The 21,354-nt window shown below is 29.7% G+C and overlaps 1 protein-coding gene across 10 annotated transcripts in view; it reads right to left on the minus strand.

Annotated features, from left to right (window-relative positions):
* Window positions 1-884: 884 nt before the first annotated feature.
* The window catches only part of LOC127726701 (protein FAM228B-like), a 35,375-nt gene continuing 14,905 nt past the window's right edge, over window positions 885-21,354 (minus strand). For 3 of the 10 annotated variants that reach the window (XM_052234167.1, XM_052234165.1, XM_052234158.1), the window contains 7 exons: window positions 20,055-20,090; window positions 16,685-16,762; window positions 16,078-16,275; window positions 15,237-15,317; window positions 13,707-13,775; window positions 9,906-10,138; window positions 885-4,175 (listed from right to left, as the gene is read on the minus strand). In XM_052234167.1, coding sequence (XP_052090127.1) covers window positions 3,860-4,175; window positions 9,906-10,138; window positions 13,707-13,775; window positions 15,237-15,317; window positions 16,078-16,275; window positions 16,685-16,762; window positions 20,055-20,090 — 1,011 coding nt within the window. In that variant the 3' untranslated portion in view covers window positions 885-3,859. Of the gene's footprint in view, window positions 4,176-8,352; window positions 8,366-9,905; window positions 10,139-11,916; window positions 11,950-13,706; window positions 13,776-14,360; window positions 14,382-15,236; window positions 15,318-16,077; window positions 16,276-16,684; window positions 16,763-20,054; window positions 20,091-21,203; window positions 21,225-21,354 lie in introns of all 10 variants that reach the window. The other 7 variants (XM_052234168.1, XM_052234160.1, XM_052234162.1 and 4 more) reach the window with 7 other exon arrangements.

Raw genomic sequence — 21,354 nt, forward strand, 5'->3', positions numbered from 1 at the left:
CCAATGCTAATACAACTGCATACCAAATACCATTGACTTATTAAGTTGTCCCCTTTAAACAAACCTAAACACAAACATTAACTTGTAAACTATGTAAAAATTTCAAAGTCAATGAACCATGATGAGGGGGTGGGGCTATATAATCTCCATGGAAATGATACTTTCAAATGCAAATAAATTTGCATACCAAATATCATTGACTTAACATTAGCAGTTCTTCTTAAACTGATCTAATCACAAACTAATACATGTAAACTAAGCAAAAGTTTCAAAGTCGATAGACCATGACTGAGGGGGAGGGACCAAATATTCTCCATGGAAATGAGATGTGCCAATGCTTATACAACTGAATACCAATTTACATTGGCCTACTAATTATAGTTCCCCTTGAACTGACATAATCACAAACTAATACATGTAAACTAAGTAAAATTTTCAAAGTCAATAGACCATGACTAAGGGGGCGGAGCCAAATAATCTCCAAGGAAATGAGATATGCCAGTGGTGATATAACTGCATACCAAATAACATTGACCTACCACTAGTGGTTCCCAATAAACTGACCTAATCACAAACTAATACATTTACACTAAGCAAAAGTTTCAAAGTCAATAGACCATGACTGAGGGGACAGGGCCAAATAATCTCCATGAAAATGAGATGTGCCAATTCTAATACAACTGCATATCAAATATCATTGACCTACCACTAGTGGCTCACCATGAACTAGACCTAATCACAAACTAATACATTGTTGACGCCGGCACCGCTGCCGCCGGAAACAGCATACCTATGTCTCGCTTTTTGACTCCATCAAGGCGAGACAAAAATAGAACATATTACTCATGCAAAGATTTGCAGATGTATATACATAAAAAAACAAGTCAGTTTTCATTAAATGTATTCTCAACATATTGAGTAATATCACAGATTTCATAACAAACACATTTCATGAAACAAGAGACAAATAATTTCACAAAGTCACATTTTGAAATGTAATAATACATGACATGATTAATCAAAAGATAATCCTGTCCAAAGGAGTAAAGAAAATGCTTCAGTGAAACCTGTAAATATCAAAAACAGAAACACATGGTTAAATTGAAATTTCAACTTTGAACCCATACTAAGTATACTTAAGTACTTTTTTTTATGGGTCCATCATTTTTAAAAGATGGCAGTGCTCCCATTAAAGCTTTAATGACAAAATTAAAGTTAAAAAAAGGTCTGTAAGTTTCCCACTTGGTTGAAAGGGTTAAACCTGTCCTACAAAACTGTCTTCTATAAACTAATCTAATTTTCATATGGTTTGTATTTTACAGGAGGGTACAAATACATCTACACATATGTCTAAACAATTAAGTAATACACAAAATAAAGCAAAATTTCGAGAAACAAATTCATTTAATGTTTTGATTAGGACAAATAAGCGTTATATCTATTCTCTGCTAGTTAAAATAGAAGCTCTTTTATTATTTACACGTTTGACGCCGACTTTGGTTTCACACACTGCACACAATGACTAGCATTGTACATTGATAAATGCATAGATAAGTTTGTAACTAGAGAATAGGTTCACAAACGTAACTTGAAAAATTGTTAGATTATCTTAAAATTCCCTTAAAATAGTTATTGGAAGACCAAAATGATGACATTCAGTAAAAAAATTTGAAAAAAAAATATTTGATTGAGATTTATACAGGTAGCAACGAGAAGATAACTCATGGTAAGTAGATGTTATCTACATGAGAAAATTTAAAATGCTTTAAACAAGAAATTAATTTATCTAATAAACCTATATACAAATTATTTTGTGCACACACTTTGAAACATATACTGGGGCTTACAGTCATAAAACTTTACTCAGTACTCAGAGTACAAAATTTGTAAACAAAACACCAAATCCAATATTTTCATTGGTTGATTTCTGAGTCTGAGTACGATAATAGTACTCAAAAGATGTATTGCTATGAGCCTTGGTTATTAAGAAAAACTCTTATCCTGTTTAATTAGATGTTTTACCTCTTGAGACTTTGGGCATTAGCTTTAGCTTTTTGTTTGGACCACAAACATATGAAGAGTTAAATGTTTTTAAAAACGGATTTCAGTCGTGGGTCAGCAGTATAAAACGAGTCTAAACTGTATTTAAAACTTCAGTCCTTTTCTATCACTTGTATTACATTAAAAATGTTTAAAACTCAAGTAAGTAACGAAAACGAAAGGCAATATGTTAAAAATATTATTCAATGCCATTTGCCCTAAAATCAAATCAAATGATCTGTTCTTTCTAAGGCCACTTTGTATGTTTCAAAATCACATTTGATTAAGCATATTTTGAGAGAAATGGTGCATTTTACAGTATTTTGATTTTTAATAGTATTTGTTCATACATGTAATATGTCCTTATAAATAATATACTTTTAAAATGAAATTGCTCAAAATGTACAGTACGTAAAAAAGGCCATTCAATTCCACTGGTATATTTCATATGATTTTTTTTTTTCTAATATTTTGAACTCATTTCAATTGTAACCATCCACTATTTCAGAGTTAAATGATACAAATTCAATTAAAAGTGATTTAGAAATGAGTACAAAGTACTTTTTTGTTGTTGAAAATTTACAAATTTGTACCACGGATAGGAAGATAGCAAAAAAAAAAAAGAAGACTTTTTTCTACATGCATTAGTATAAAACATTAAATCAATAATATAAATGACACATAAAATTATAAAACAAAATGAACAAGTTGTTGTTAATTCAAAACATTTTCAACACATAATATGTAAAAAATTAATAACTTATTTCATTATTCTTTTTCGTTTTGTTAGTTTGAATTTTCATTATTCTTTTTCATTTTGTTAGTTTGAGTTTTTCAAGTCCATCTTACACATTCTTTTTATAAGTTCACAGTTCTTAAACTGCAGGGTATCAAAATCTTTCACAGGTGTTATATAAAACTATTGCCTGCCAATCTTTCCCTTTTTTATTGTACTTGTACAAAAAATAACAATCATGCTTTTTGCAATTTAAAGACCCCTCTCCCCTCCCCCCAAAAACAAAAAGTTGTTGAATTTATTAATAATCAAGATCTATACCCAAGGTACTTTTTTTTACTCTTTTCAAACTCAAAATCATCTAATTAAACACACTGCCAGGACCAAATTAATAAAGCAATTATTAGTTATCTATATAAAATTAAGATTGATTGATTGATTTTTGGTGTTTTAACGCCACTTTTAAGCACCGCTTTTGGGCTATTTCGTGGCGTATAAAATTAAGAAAAATTGGACCAGAAAAAGCATGGAAATATTCACAATTTCACAGTAACTTTATCTTCTAGTTCTGCAGAACTATTAAAGATGAAAATAAGTATGAAGGAATGCTAAAAAAAAAAAGATTGTATACATAATACAGTGTTTTGGTAACAAATATGTGAAAATGTAAAATAAAAACAGTGTACTATGATTTTAAAATTTATTTTGAACATAATATAAATCATAAATAGACTTATTCAATTCGTGGAAAAAAAGGTAATTAACAGAGAAAAAGAGACATGAAACTAAGCAATGGCATAAAAAAAAATAATCAAAAAAATCAAAACAATTTCTCGTCATAATTATTTTACAAACATCAGTAAAACTTGTGCCCCATCTATGTACAAAGCAAACAGTCATTTTAAGAATTAACGAAACGAAGAGTCAAACATTACAAGCCGCTTATGTCATAAATTGACAATCAATAAATGCAAATTAAGACTTAAGCTCCTGTTCACATCTATAATTCTCACTTTTACACAAAAAAATGCACTTTTATTGCCATAGTGATTGAGTTCAAGCTACAAAGGACAAGGTCATTGATTAAGAGACAGACATTGTTTGTTGATCTATTCCATTCTGAGTCTGTTCCATGGTAAAGGCCAATTTTTCCTCTTGAATTGAGTCCATGTTACTAATAAACATATCCTCAGGAATAACTTGTGTATAACTATCATATGAAACACATTTTTTGAGACCTTGAACCTTTTTGGGGGGTCTGTTAAAGGGTGGAACTTCTGTAAACATTCTCTTTTTCTGTATGTGAAGTTCTTCATCGACTAGACTGTGGTTGTACTGTGACTGAGACCATTCCTCAAAATCTACGTTACACTGGTTGAAGACACCCTGCATCCTCCTTCTGTAAATATAGATAAATGGTTCATTGAATTCAACATTGTCTGATTGGCTCAGATCTCTAATTACATTATATATTGACTTCTCTGCTTGGTTCAAATCCCTAGTTACATTATATTTTGACTTTTCTGCTTGGTTTAAATCCCTAGTTACATTATATATTGACTTTTCTGATTGGTTCAAATCCCTTGTAATATTACTGTTTATTGACTTTTTTTATAGGCCCATCAACTGCATCCTTTGTAACATTAACTATAAAGACTTGTGCAACATCAAACATAGACAGATGTGCTATATTGTAAATTAAATAATTTCCTTTTACTCTATGTATACAAGGTTTACTAATCTAAGAAAATATTTTAAACCTCAGCCTTCGGCCTCTGTAAATATCTGTAAATAAGCAAATCCTTACATCCACCTCAGTCATTATTTTTACCACAGTAATAATACATCCTAATCATGACTCATCTTTTGAAAAAGTCAGTATAATAGTTTTAGTCTAGTATAAAACCTAAATGTGAGACTTTGGAATTTGTGTAATAAATTATATCCTGTTCAGAAGCTTAGCTAGGCAGAATCTGTTTTCAAAAATTCTTTTATGCTGCTTTAGCCTTTGGGAGTTTCATTCACCCCACTTTCATGTATAAATGTGAAAAAATCTATACCTGAAAATAATTCTAGATTTATATAAAACCCTTCTTACAAAACAAATTCACATCCCCCATTATGCATATATATGAAATATAAAATTCAGTGTCGTCTGCTCCTATGAATCCCAAGTAATTTCCAGTGTATTTTTAAATTGTATTTTGCTAGAATTTGAACATGTTATTCAAAATATCAATATTCTTTGAACAACTTCATAGCTTGTTGTGTTTGCTTTCTTGTATTCTTAGCGTCTGTGTTTTAACATAAAAATTCTTGTGATAAACTTGCAAATTTTCTTTTCATCTGCTGCGGTGCTTCCTCCATGATTGTTATGTGTGTGACGTCATTAATCTAAATTTAGCAAGATTTTTCATATTGACCGTCAATATACATATAAATAGAAACATAGTGTCAATATACTTAAAAAAATAGAAACAAGGCTTCGGATACATAAAATAACCTTTCAAACACGTGATCGTAATATCCAATGAAAACAGGAGAATGCTACACCATATGTAATATTGCTTTATATCATCATGAAGATATTGTTTCCACCACCTTTCACATGAGGGTGTGAGTGCACTTAAGGTCAAGGTCCAGTAAATGGGCTATGACACTAATTTTGCATACAACTTTCGTTGAACTTTAACTGAAAATTGAAAAAATGATACATTTATCTCTTATTTTCTGAAATATTACTGAATGAATTCTTTAAAAGTAGGTGAATATTTGTATAGAAAGTTCATAGCCCATTTACTGTACCTTGACCTTAAGGTTATATATGTAAGTGATAATATAAGTCTGAGTTCAGGAGCATGGTTATAATAGTGGTTTCAACTAAATCAAGAAAATTAAATGAGACTTTCAAATTAGTTGAGACTTATTTTGATAATTTTCTATATTCATTTTGCTGCTTTTTACACAAGTTTCAAAACTGTAGAAGTTATTTGGTCTAAAAGTAGTTTTGTAGATAAACATAAAATGGATTAGATTCCTATCTGTTAAGTGTTTTCTGATCATTTGCATTGCATACTGAAAATGTTTATGCTGTATTCTGCTTTTTAGGGGACATAACTCCCTTTGACAAAGTTAACTATTCTGCAACCTCCAGCCCAGTCTTTGCAGCGCATAGCTTGGGTAAGGGTTTTCACTGTTTTTTCCTATTTAGGGTACATGACTCCCTTTTACAAAGTTCCCTAGTCTGCAACCCCATCAGAGTCTTTGCAGTCCATAGCTAGGGCAAGGTTTTTTACTGTATTTTGCTATCATGGGGACATAACTCCCTTTTACAAAGTTTACTAGTCTGCAACCCCATCAAAGTCTTTGCAGCACCTAAAATTTCGCTTTTGACCGAATCTTTTCAAGGCTATTCAGTCCTGAAGAGATTCATGTGAACAATCAATAAATTATAAAAAGAAATTATTGTAAGTTGTTCATATATACAATAAGCATATAAGATTATATAATGAATAAAGCAATAAGTATTAAACTATGTTTTTTATTCTTTCATAAGAAACAATAATTTAGTTATCTAAAAGTTAATAGCATAAATGGCAAAAATAAAAGACAGAAACTGGACAATGGCAAAATTTTGTCCTAATAATGAAGAGGCAAGTTCAGTAGGTGGCAGGATCAACAAGCTTGGATTTTTAAAAGTCTGCTAAAAATATTCAAGTCAAAAGTGCAATGAAAAATATAGGAATAATTTGTGTATTAATTTATTTGAGATGAGACAAAATTCTTATTCCTCAGTTCAAATGCAAAATACTGCACTAGAAACAAAATTCAAATTTCAGCTATTTTATTTGAAAAATTTACAAAATATTCTTTAGTGTCAACTTATATATATATAGTTTCCTCACAAGTGTAAACTGATTACAAATTAAAAAAGCCACATCTGAAATATAACTTAATGAATTTAACCTATGAAGAATTGGTATTTTAATTTCAGTATATAATTATTGAGATATTCAGTCTATGCTTAATACAATAGGATGTGCAATTGCAATAAAAACTCCAATTAAAATATATAGCATGCTGCAATATTTATGATCAGAACCATGGTAAAATAACTAAAAACAAAACCATCAGAAGAACATTAAAATGTATACATATCTTTATCATCTTTATAAATTTTTGAATATTTTCCACAGAATTGAAATAATTTGTGTAATCTCATTGTTTGTTTTTCTCAATTTTACCATGGAATAGGCCTTACTTGCAGAAAGGAGTTCAGGTTCATTAATGTTCAATGCTGTCATTATAAAATTTCATGAAATTTCCATTAAAAAATCATCATTTAAACCCAGCAAATGAATCTGTTAAAAAAAAATCCAAATGTTTGCACATCAGATCATCAGAGAAGTTTTCACTGTCCTGTGAGTGTCATAACTGTTCTCTTTGTCGATAGTTTAGGTGCATGTAATGTTTGCTTCAGAAAATATTAGCCATATTTTACGCATGTAGAAACATAGACCTATAAATATGTTTTGTGAGGATTACATGGTATCTGATATTCACTATCATTGATTCCCTACTGAACTTTCTATGCAAAAGAACAATTTATTGTGCCAGAATATTAGTTAGTGCCCTTGTAAAGCTGAAATATATTTTTTTTAATTTCGTAACTTGTTAATTTGTACATTTTCATTAATTCTTAAAAAATGCTAAGAAAGTATAAATAAGATACATAATTCAAAATTTGATAAAAAAAAAAAACATATCATGTTAAATTAAGTATTGAAGAAAATTAACACAAATGGAACTAATTTCTTAATATAAAAGATTTGGCGAATTCATCAATAATCAATACCGCCAAAATAATAAAATGAGAAAAGACTTCAAGAGATCAACATTTCAATAGTGTTCAAGAACAAGTGCTCATATCATATTGCCAACCTCTAAACTACCCAGAGACTAAACAAGTTATGAATTTTAACACAGACTATACAGTGTTCCAGAAAACATTGTATATCAATATATTATATATTATATGGTATTATATATAATTGGCCTAATCTAAATTACATGTATTAAAATAATGGATAGCAAAAGTTTGACTGCAAATACAGGAGCATCAAATTTTCACAGGGACCATAATATTTGTAGGCTAAAAAAGATTTCAAGAACTCTAAACTATCAAATCTCTGCCATTAACACCAAACTTTCAAAGGTACATTTGACCTAAATGAAAATCTGTATATCATGACTATTTACACTAGCCATAAATAGTATTAACAATAACAGTTAATTTAAATAACTATGAATTTTAACATAGATTTTAAAGAATCTCCCAGAAATTTTTTTTTACCTATATGAAATCTGTATATTATGACGATTTACACTAAATGAAAATAGTATTACACTGTTAAAAATTGGTATTTTGACTTTTTAACTAAACTAGCCTTTAAAAGTATTAACAGTAAATTTAAACGAACAATAATTAAGGGCAAGGTATCTAAAAGGTAGAGGCAGGATTAAGGTTCTAAATATGCATGGGTTACTGACTAGTCTAATTTCTAAATATTCCTTACCTCAAATCTTACTCTACAGGGAAAAACATAGTAAAATATTCAGATCTACAGAATATGTATCAAATAATCTACAGGAAAAGTTCACCTTCAAATCTACAGAAATTGTCCTCTAACACTTGTACACTAACTGGGAAAAGTTACAGAAAACCTACAGAAAAACTGACTTGGCACACATTTCTTAGTACTATCAGTAAGACAGTATCAACTGTAATTTGATCATTAAAAAAAAACCTTTAAGATCCAGTTCTAAGGAAATAAATTAATTTCACAAAATTTTCTGTGGAAGTTTAGTGTACAAAAATTCCTTCCGAAAAATACAAAAAAAATATGTGCCAAGTCTAATGTTCATATTGTATTGTAGCTCACATGCACACACACACACACACACATTCACTTTTCTACAGAAAATGGGGGTCAGTATCAAGACAGATTTTTCTATTTCTATGACCATACGTATTGAAGACAAGAAATAAATAGAAAAAAATCAAATTTTGATTTTTTTTTAAACACTACCAGTCTTTAGTTGACACAATTTTTATTTTGAATGTTAAGGATGTTCTGACGTTTGACTGTGTGTGATATATGCTTATGTTTCTAAGAATTATATTGTTGGTATGAATAAAAGAAGATATGGGTTAAAATCAATGAGGAACTTAAGTTCCTTAACACAACATATCATCTAAGAAATAAATCTAGAGAGTTTACGATGATTACAAATATGGTATTGTGCTTAAAATTTGTAACTATAAAAAATTAATAATGAAGACTTTGTAAGGCCACAAGAATAAATTCATAATCATATCAAAGGGAGATAATTCATGATTTTATGATAGAAAAAACTGTACAAGCATGAATGCAAAAACTTTAAAGAACATTACTAATTTCAAGAATGACTTCAGTAACTTAAATGCAAAATGAGTAATTTTTGTCTTTTTTATAATGTCAAGCGCATATTTTTTTTTACTTCACTACCAACTGACTTTATAATTCTTAGAAAAACTTGAAGATAAGTTAAAAAGTGGGTCCTACAGCTGTATTTTGGTAATATGGTGTCAGTACTGTGAATAATTAGTTTTGTATATGTATTGATATATGCATCAATATTGTTGATAATTTCACATATTAATATTTAAAAGTGTGAAAATAACACCACAGAAAAATTAAATGATTGTAGCAACCGAGCTTATTGATGTTTGTACTTTAAGCTGATTTGGAATAAAACATTAATATAACACAAACATGTAGTTTTCAATTCAAGACCATAATTCATTTTAGAACTGATGAAAAAATTGGACTGACAACATTAAAAAAAGTTTTTAATTTCATCAAAAATACCAACAGCAAGTATTTTGATACAAAATTTTGCTAAAAAAAACTTGAAATATATATCACATGTTTCAAAAGTGAGAAAGTTTGCTAAAAATACAGATAAGTAATTTAAAGAATCAGGCACATGCAATTATGAACACACAAAATATCCACACTATTAAAACACACTTATAACCACACTACAGAAATACACAAATCACTATTCATAAATTACATATGTATACCTGCTAGCCATTCGTGGAGTACTCTCTATATTATGCAGTGGCATCTGAAGCCACTTAATACTGTCTGTGCCATGTCTTCCTAGTGGCACAAGAGGTAAGGGAGGTAACTTGACTTGGTCTATATCCTTGTCCGTGTAATTGTAACCAGTCATGCATCTCATTATTGTGCGCTCCTCCTCGCTACGTTCACGGCCTTGAGACAAAAGTGGGTCACGGAACTTTTGTGTCTGTACCTAAATAGATTAATGTATTTTAGAATATTGGTTTAAAAAAAGAAGACAAATATGAACAATTTCAAAAGTTTCAATTTTCTTAAGACTTTTCTGAAGTTAACTTTTAACATTATATATTATATCTTCAATTTTAAGACATCAATTGCAAATTATAGCAGATTTCAAACATTCAATAAGAAACAATCACATAAAACTGTGTACAAAATAACAATGTTATAAATATGTTGAGAAATGTACCTAAAATAAACAAACACAAAAATCAGTCTTCTAAATTCTATAATACCTATCAAAACCTCACCTTGATAAAGGGAGAAAACAACTGGTCTGAATTTTTTGTATCTTATCCTGCTATGTGCTAAGCATGTTTAAAGTCAGGTCCAGGACTCACTATTTTTGAAACAGGTCCAGGGACTCATCATTTCTGACCAGGGTGAGTATGCCCAGAAACACATTATCAATGTAATAATTGAATATAATTTATTATTTCAGTCTCAATGACGAATGAGTCTAGGACTCAAGGGCTTATCTAAGTGAGATCCCTAAGTACGTGAATAATATATTTTGGTAATTTAAACATGCGTTAAATCTAGTACTCTCTAACCAAAGCAAATCTGTAGCAATAAATGGGTGACAATAATAATTTTTTAATACATAAATTGATACAGCATCTAACTAAATTATGGAATTATAATTTAGCTCACTTATTTGGATACAATGGAGCCTGGAATTGAATTCAAATTAGAAAAGTTTTATAATCATTGCTATTAGTATTCAATTGTTAATCAAAACCATTTCATCAATGTTAGACATGGTTATATAGATACTTTTGTTTTTTATTTTTTGTCACTCCTAGTAAGAATGTGACAGTTACAAAAGTTCACTAGGGGTATAATAAGAAGGTTAGGTACCCTTATAATAAATTTTTCAATCTTAAGAGCTGACTTTCTTTTATGAAAATGTTAACTTTATGAATAATTTTTAATCACTTTTAGAGATTTTTCAAATAAAAAAATATTTAAAAAGAGTTCAAATTTAAATCGAGATAAGATAGTACAAAATGCACCAACTTATTGAGGCAGCAACCCAATGAAAAAAAGTGATCTTGTAGGCAACATCGGTCTTTAACATGAGACTGGTATCTATACAGTTTGTTAATCTCTAAATTACCTAAATATAGTCTAAAAATAGTTTTGAATAAGTTTAAACAGGTTTTCTTATTTATAAGTGTCTGATCAATGAAATGAAACAATGTATTTGTTCTTACCTACATTCATTAGCCATCATAGCCATCACCAAATTTAGAAACAAATATTTCAAAAATTTACCAATGACCCAGTACCCTCTAAAACTGCATACTATTGCATGTTTTAAAGTTAAAATAGATTGAAAATTGACCCTTGACCCTGTGAAAACAGAATTTGTGGACAACCAATTCATATGGTTTTCAAAAACCATTACAAACCTATAACATGTGTCTGCAACAAGTCCATACGTTGTTGTGTATGTTTGTTTTTTTGTTCATTTTCTCTCTTGAATGATTTGGTTGTTATTGGTGTCCAAAATTTTCTGAATTTCTGTAGTTTTTTTATTACATTATAAAAGATTAAAAGTGTAATAAATTCCAGTCCTTGCCTCACTTGCTCTTTTCCCAGTGTTTAATACACTATTATGTTCCCAATTCTGAGTTTATCAATGCACACACAAATATTTTTGCCTAAAACCAAAACCTGGTGTCCACAATCAAAACATCCTTCACATGTAACCAAACCCTAATTTACCTGTTCAAGATCTTCATCGCTAGCAAATGCTACCTGAACACATAAAACATCTAAGAATTGAATTATCCCCCTTTATTATAACTAAAATTCCTCCTCCTTGAATGTTTTTTTCTACCATTAAACTGAATTTTCTATTTTGTTTTACCAACCTTTCTCGTTGAGATTTTTTCTAAAAATTGCATTTTGTATTTTTCATTCTTAAAACTCACAATTAATTTCATAAAAAATATGGGCCATCTATCATCATTATCATCATTGTTATTAAAAATATGCGTCTAACTACAAAAAAAATCAAGAAAAATTTAAGATCTCATGCAGGAGAACCTTTTTTTTTATATAAAATCCTCGGAATGAAGCCTTGCAACTTCATGTTGGTTGATTGATCTAGCAAAAATGGGGTGAACCAAGAAATCATAATTCACACAAACTGTGATGTTTTTGCAGAGGTTCCCATTTACAGTAAATGTAAAATTTATCGAATTATCCCTAGAAAAAAACTAACAATATGCCTCCATAGGACACCATACCCTGCTTCCAATATCACATAGGTATATACAGTAAACCTTGATTAAAGATTCACGGTAACACTTTTTTTTGGGAAGGGGGGGGGGGGGGGGGGGGGGGGGGTTGCCTATTATGTACGTTTCTATCAAGCTATTTATACATGTACGTTAACTTTAATTATAATTCAGTGTATGAGTTTGTCAGTTCCAATATTGATGTCTGTTATGAAGAACAGCAATCATCAGGCTGACAGAAAAGGGGGTGTGTTGAAGCTCATTTCCCCATTCAGAATGACAATATTTTACAAGATTATGAAGATTGCTAAAAAATATACTGTATTGTAAATTCAGAAATTATTGGGATGTTTTGATCAAGGCGAAAAATGCAACAGTATTAGGTTGGCAATAATAAAAACTTTTATTTATAATGTTAGAAGTGATTTTGCTTCAAATTTTTTTTCCAATTGCATTAATTATCAAATATTGCACTTTACCAATACTCAGTGATTCGCAATAATTTGAATTAACACTATATCGGTATATGAAATGTTCTTTCTGAAGTAAGGTGCTTAATTTAGACCCTTATCCCACAACTCCCTTCCAGGCCCTCATCCTACAAAACCCCTTTTCAGAGAGCCGATGACTGCTGTTTGATTGTTACATGTATATAATCTGAATCTCCTGCTTAGAAGTGTAATTCTGAATCAAACAATGAAATTAAATAAATGTGTCGATAATATTGTGATTTCACAACAGAAAAAAACAAAATATTCAATGACAATGTAATTGTTATGTCAAAAGTGATACAAGTTTGTGAGTTAACTTTTAACAAAAAGGAATATTAAATGAATTTTGTGATAAAAAATAATATTCAGCAACGTAAAAAATCAACAATTTCAACATTTTTACACAAACGTTTGCACAACTAAGCCAACAAAACATAACACCTAAAGCAGGCTTATTTCTTGAAAATCATGAAACCTTAGCATTTTGAACACTCTCTCTAGGGTGCTTATTTCCCAAATCTCGCTTTTTTTTTTGTTATATTTCCCTGTTTCCCACTTTTTTTCCTTCCTTTTCCTCAAAACTTATTTTTTACCCCTATATTCCACACCCAAAAACGTGTCATGCCCCTCCCTCTAATACTTGTTATGTCAACCTTAAAGGGACCTCATTGCTTCAAAAAAAACCTGAAGCTCTTTGCAAATATTCATTTTTAACTTAATATTCTAGCCACACACACATGTCACTCAGTTTTTGGTTGTGGCGTAGTTGTGCATTATATACCTTGAAATGTTGAGTGTTGAAATGCGCCTGAGCCTTGACCATATGCTTACTCCACTTTAAGCACAAATTCTGATTATAAAATCATTAGTATGTTATCTAATAGCTGTTTTTTTTTATAACTTCATTGAAAAGGTTAAATTAGAACATTCAATGCATGCTTATTCACTAAAAAAAATTTTATAAAAAAAAAAAAAAAAAAAAAAAAGTTAGCATGCTTTTATTATTTCATTTTATAACAATACTGTAAATTACATTTGGTTACATGATACATATAGTATGCATGCATTTACAGAAAGAAAATACATAATAATAAAATTGTATTCATTTCATTTCAACAGTATAAGAGGCAGCAAAATCACATACAAAAAGTTTCATTTTTGCACATTTATAATAATTGATGGCAAACTGTGAGCTTTAGGGACTCAATAAAATAAAACCACAAAGTTTAGTATTCTAGAAAAGCAGCTTTTTCTTGAAAAAAAAACTTGGGAGATTAAAATCTTTGAAAAATTTAAGATTTAAAATATATTCAAATAATTTTTTTTATTGGAATCCTGAAAAAATGAAGCAATTTATGTTAAAAGTTCTGATCACTATAAGTTTTAATGGCTAAAAGAAGCTATTATCACTAAGCTACAAAGTTAACCTTGTTACCTCCTTGGCTGTAAAAAGGGCCTGTTCATATATACAATTCTGATAAGTTTTTTTCATATTAAATTATACAGCCAAAACTTCCATTAGAGTACATATCTACATCCCAGGAAAAATGTCAGCTGCCTTTCAACAACTAGCATATCCAGAATTTCCATTTTTCCCTTTTTTAAAATAATTAAAATAAACACACTAGCATTTTTTTCTTTTTGGCTTTTCAGATTTAAAAGGTCAGAACTGCAGGTTAAATATAATTTTATAATGAGCACATTCAAGTTCATACATATGGGCCAATGTGGTATAATGGGGAAAAAACCCTGCAGTCGCTATATTTTTTGGGACTTTAGCTTCTATAATGTAATGATCATCAAACAAATTTCTTGTTTAGGGCTATTCCCTGCATGGAAGGGAAATAACTCCAGCTAAAAAAAATACATCACCAAAGTCTAAGAATTATTTTACAACAAAGTAAAAACAAAGGAAAAGGTTCTTTTTTTTTTAAATATTGCTCAGTTAATTGCCCAAAGAATGACAAAGTAGTTACATCCCAAAAAGTCTGGAGTTCTGACTCTCCCAGATATTTGTTATAGACTCTTAAGTTTCAGATATAGGATGTTAAGGAACAGATTTGTATTAAATTATGAACTAAAAATCTCAAGTATAAAAAAAATAAATATTGCCCCATTAATTTTTTGTTCAAAATCCTGCCATTCTAATTTTTCCCATTTTATAAGATAGTTACGAGTAGCAAAACATCTAATAAAAATATATAGTGTTGTATTAAAATAATTTTCTTAAAAATGATTATGTAAAAAGTTAATGTATGTTTGTTTCTATATATTTTTTGTATTTTATGCCAATTTACATAATAAGTCCTACCTTAATTGGTGCAGGCCTGTGTCCATTCAAAGCTTGTGCATAATACTCTCTTGGGTCCATTGTGTCCAAGAAAACATGCCCCTGTAAAAAAATCTTTTATTTTTATCTGGATATAAACATGGAGTTTTGCATAACAAGAGTTATCTTACTTGTTTCACCTAGATTTTGTAAAGGAAATTTCGAGCACAACTATGAAACAGCTTCGTAAACATTCAGCTTTGAGCATTCTTGATGAAGCTAAATCCCGAAAAGCGCTTCAGACGCATAAAATTTATAACATTTTGTTTTCATTTTTTATTGAAAATGCAAAAGAAGAGATGGTATATCTTGTCTAAAAATATTTTGTTGTTTCTTGAATGTGATGTATACTTTTTCCACAAAACAAAATCATCTAAGTAATAGTTTTAGAAAAAACCTATTTTGTTTTAGGCCAAAAATGTTCCAATTTCTTTCCTTTTAATCTTATTTCATAAAATAAAAAAATAAATGCTTTACTTATTTGAATTTGCACTTGTAAGTCCCAAATTTCAAAAATACATGAAGTTATATGCAAAATTTGAAAAATCTGTGACATAAGATGATTATTCAAAGTAACCATTTCATTGTTTGTTGTTATATAGATATAAGAAGATGTGGTATGAGTGCCAATGAGACAACTCTCCATCCAAGTCAAAATTTATAAAAGTAAACCATTATAGGTCAAAGTACGGTCTTCAACACGGAGCCTTGGCTCACACCGAACAACAAGCTATAAAGGGCCCCCAAAATTACTAGTGTAAAACCATTCAAACATGAAAACCAACGGTCTAATCTATATAAAAATCAAAAAACAAAAAAATACCTTTTCATTAACAAATTCTAAGTACTGCTTATGTAATTCCCTCTTTCGTCTGTCCAGTTCTGGCCAATCATCACCGTCCATTACATCAATGATCTTTTTACGTAAGGGTTCATGAACCCGATCATTCCACTTTTTGTGCAGCATCTCTTTCTTACGTAATTCCATCACATCTTTGTGACAAACGTATTCTTCTAAATCCTGCAATAAACATTATATGTACATTGTAAATGTTTCTCAAAAAGTACAGGAAATGTATTTGTAAATTGTAAATGATTTTTAAAGGATCACTGAGCTCCGAGCCCCGGGCTGAGTTTATTTCAAATGCAACAATTTTTCTTTTTAACAAGGAAATTTTCTGTTATCATCTGCCAAAAAAAAGTTATTAATATTTTTTTAGATAACTAAGGGCCATAACTATTAAATGTTAATTGTGCTAACTCATTTTGAAGTTTGTGATTCTATGAGTACGAAACTATAAAAATTTCATAATATCTCATAAATAGGTATGCTCATATTTTCAATCTGAAACTAAAATTAAATTGACAGTCGTGAATGAAGATACGTTTTTTAGCATGCTCCGTCAAATAACAAAATACGTAACAATTACCTTTACAAAGGTGCTTTCTGTTTCCAGGAGTGGATTGTATAGCTGTCTGGCTGCCTTAGATTCCACATCAGACTTTTCCTAAAAATAAAATCACAGAAAAAATCAGCTTGATTTTTTGGAAACTGCTGGCAACAATGTTTTAAATTTTTTAATGAATTTCTGTTTACAGTATAAAGATTTCCTTAAGTACATAAAATATGGAAATTTGTGAATATGAAAGGAAATCACCTCAAGAATAACATATGAAAGTAAAATCTTGACTCCTATACAAATATATGAATCAAATACATTTTTGAACTTTGCTCTAATTGACTTCTAGCTTTTTCTCTGATTGGCATGAAATAACTTTTTTACTGTCAGAAATTTAATGTTAGATGTAAAAAAAATTATCATAAAAATCTGTATTCCCTGTATTACGGTAATTGACAATTGTGCCACTCATGTATCTAAATAAATTAACATACGAAATATGTCGATTTGTCAAAATTATTCTCCTGAATTTCTGTAGACATCTAATATATTATACTTTTATTGTAAAATTTATAAATTTCTTGTAAATCAGTTAGCATTGTTATTTTCTAAAGAAACTAATACATATATATATCAATTAAAAAATCCTATCTACCGTAACTTAATAAAAGAGGAATTCTATCTGCATTATGTAAATTTAAGAAAAATGTGTTAGTTTAAAATTCCAATAATTCTGCATGGATTTATACCTCTCCTGATTTAGTACTTATTCTTTATTTGGTATTCTCTGCTCTTGAGTGGCGGATGTCAAATTCACTATTGTATGATTTAGACATGATAATGCCTAAAGGCATGAAAAGAGAAGCACACACTAGACAAAATCATGCAGAAAGAGTTCTAATTAATGTTTTGTAAATTTTTAGAAAATATTGATTGATTTTTGGTGTTTAATGCCCCTTTCCTGACATTTGGTTATATTACGTCTAATTTTATTGATGGTGGAAGTTGGAGAACCGGGAAAGAACTATGATCTTAGGCAGGAAAACTAGCAATATGGTAAATTAAGAATTGGAGTCCAAGGTTTGAACTCAAAACCTTCATCGTGACAAGCAATTTTACACTGTAGAGGAACTACTTGGACCACTCAGCCATCGAGGCCTCCTTCAGATGATAACATCAATATGTCATCCAATGATATCGCAAGAGAAAGGATTCTACCAATGAATCTTAATGACTATACCATTTCTACCTCTAAATAGGAGATTGTTCAAATATTATTAAATACTATTAGCAAGGATTTTTAGGCTATTAAATATTATAAACCATCTAGAGGTGCACAGTACTTTGTGTGTTTCATGTTTTTGTTAGTTGTTTTTGTGCCTTGTATCCATCTGATAAGTTAATAGATATAGGAAGATGTGGAAGCCCATTTCAACTGATTTGTATAGTTTGTTCTCATGTTGCATGCTGTTACACCACTGTCCCAAGTCTGGGGAAGTTTAGGCCCCAGCAAACATGTTAAAAACAGTCAGATTTTGTTTGTGCCTGTCCAAAGTCAGGAGCCTGTAATATAGTGGTTTTTGTTTGTTGCTATAGATCATATTTGTTTTTCGTTTATTGTTTTGTACATAAGTTTTCTCATTTTGAAATGTTTTACATTTGTCATGGTGGGGCCTTTAGTAGCTTGCTATACAGTATGGGTTTTACTCATTGCTGAAGGCCTTATGGTTACCTATGGTTACTATCTTCTACACCATTTAGTCTCTTGTTGAAAGTTGTTTAATTGACAATCATACCACATCCTCTTATTTTTATAATTAATTTAGTTTTGATTTTTTAAAAGCATATTTTATTTGAAAACATGACATACACATACAAAATATGATTCAGAAACATGTTTGTCCTTAAATAAATCTTGAAATCCTGAACTACTAATTTGAGTTTCATACTGGACTACATATGAATTATATATTCATGTATATATATTTCTGCCATTATCAAGGCAGTTTAGTAAAAACTTAAACTAGACCTAAATTTGATATTTTTATTTTAGTAAAACATTTTTTGTTATCTGAATTATGAAAAAGTTAGTTAACAAAGCTTCCAGTGATGACAGCAGAATAAAGATTGACAAAAAAAAAGAATTTTTAGAAATAATCTGTAGAAAAATATTTTATTTTTTACTTTCATTGTACTTTGTAGTATCAAATGGGGAAAAAAACAAACTAGAAAATACAGCAGAAGAAACTATATTTTTTCTTGTATTAGTAATGTGATTTCTATATTTATATAGCTAGACAAAATGCCATATATTTACTATTCGAAAGAATTCTGAATGCACTTATGTGCCATTTACAATATAATAGATCTATAAAAAATATTTAAAAAACCTTCCTATTTCCATTTTTTTCCAAGAGATGTTTAAACAAATATTAATTACTTTTATTAACAAATGATAATCTATCATAAACTCATATATGCTCCATAACCTCCCCTTAACAAATGTTTAAATGATATACACAAATAAGAAATCAGAGAAATGTGAAAACCTTTTCACCCAGCATATGATTGAGGAGGAGTATAACAATATCCTTTAAAAGCAAGAATATAAAGCAAGATAAAAGAAAATGCATGTATTCTCATGAGCAATCCCATTGAAATACAGATCTGTGTCCACACTTGGCTCACAAGGATTTGAAAACCCTACGTTTTACTTCCTGTTTTAAAAACCTTTTGGAATCCTCTGGTTTTGCTGTAATGATACACACCTCCTTAAATTTGGAGGAAGAATTTCCATTGGCTGATGTAATAATTTTCAGAACTGAGTGTTGTCAGATCCTTGAAAGGAAAGTGTGGACACAGATTTGTATTTTAATCAGATTGCATTATGTGTAGTATATAGTATTGTGCTTTCCTGTAAGCTGATGAATGTATAATAAGTCAACAAGAATATTCAGGAGTCCTGACAAGTTTGATTGATGTCCCAGATGCATTTGAATAAAAAAAATTATCTCCCTTTAGCTTATGCTGCTCCAGGGAGATAACTCATCAATTTGAAGATATAATTCCCTGGCAGATTAATACATAATTTACTTGTACTTTGGAGTCATTTATTTTCATGTGTACCAAATTTCATGGATTGAGAAAAACTTGCATTTTGTGGATATATGTGATTTTGTGGATTTGCCAAAGTCTGCATATATTCTTACAGAACATTTGTTATTCGTTGAACATCTGCATTTAAATTCGTGGTTCCCATGTACCAACAAATTCCATGGAAATTGGTATCCAGTGAATAATAATGAATCCATAATATTTCAAAAAATATTCTTATTGTAGTTCAAACTTATTATGACTCCTGCCTTTGTTGACAACAGTCATACATGGTTACCATGGTTACCTGTTTATCTACCCATGCTTGTGGAATGGTAAACAACTGGAAACAAAAAAACATTCACATGCAACATGTACAACATGCAATTAAAATAAAGACCAACATACACGGTTGTAAAAACATAACAAACTGTTTGACATGCAGTTAAATTGAATGAAATTAAACATGCATTATTGGGTAAAATAGGCATTTGCTCTACATTTACAAAAATACTACCCTTTTTAAATTTAATACAAGTACAGGTTAACGCAAGTGCTCCGGAAGAGTATTAAGGAGATAACAATCATTTAATTTAAAAGTGGTCTGTTTTATTGTTGGAGGAGACCAAAGAGCCCATGGTAAACCCATATCAATGGTGAGTACATATAAATGACAAATTCTATATATAGGAAGACCCAGTGTGCGATGCAATTGATGTGAATGAATGGAACAAGTAATTTATTATTGTTTATATTGGAAGAAGTTATCTGTTCCACTATAACTAAATATATCAAAGAGCCAACAAGGCCAGAGTCTACTACTGTATAGATATCAAAATGTACCCAGTAAGATTGCATTCACGACTATACAAAATTTTTTATTTTTGGCAGGAAACATGTATTATACCCACATATTGGCCTATTTTAATTTATAGACAAAGAATCTTGTTGGAATGTGTCCCATAAAAGACCTCATATGTATGTTTACTATAAAATATTATAAAAGAGGCAAAGATCTAACTCAAAGAATGAGAAATGGAAAATATCACTTTCGACAAAAATTTGAAACCAAAAAATCTTTTGTAGCTATAAAGTAAATGTGGAAAATGCCTAGTTTGGACTTCAGAGAAGAAAATGGTATATTTTTCCATATTTTTTCAAAATCAAATAAAATCTTTTACGATTATTTATCAGATAGTTCAAATGTAACCAACGTAAAAACAATAGCCATAACCTTTACTTTCAGTAGTTCTAACCTGTATGAGTGTTGTACAAAAAGCAGACAAAATAGTTACTTCTTAAAATTGACATATTAGAAACTGATTACCAATTTAAAGCCTTCAATGGATTTGTGGTAGAACATTAATGTATTAGTTATTCCCCCTTTCACAGTAGAGCAATGTTAAAATAATATATTCAAATTAAATCAAAAAGGCTTGAGTATATATCGACATACCAGACGTAATTTAGCTGAACTCTATGGATACAAGAAAAAAAAAATCTAGCATATTATGAATTTTCTTCCTTATAATATGTATACATGTACCTAAAAGCAATATTGATAGAATATACATATTAAAACTTATAAATATATATATATAAATGTA

This window comes from Mytilus californianus, unplaced genomic scaffold (assembly GCF_021869535.1).
Source record: "Mytilus californianus isolate M0D057914Y unplaced genomic scaffold, xbMytCali1.0.p SCAF_18, whole genome shotgun sequence".
Taxonomy (NCBI): domain Eukaryota; kingdom Metazoa; phylum Mollusca; class Bivalvia; order Mytilida; family Mytilidae; genus Mytilus; species Mytilus californianus.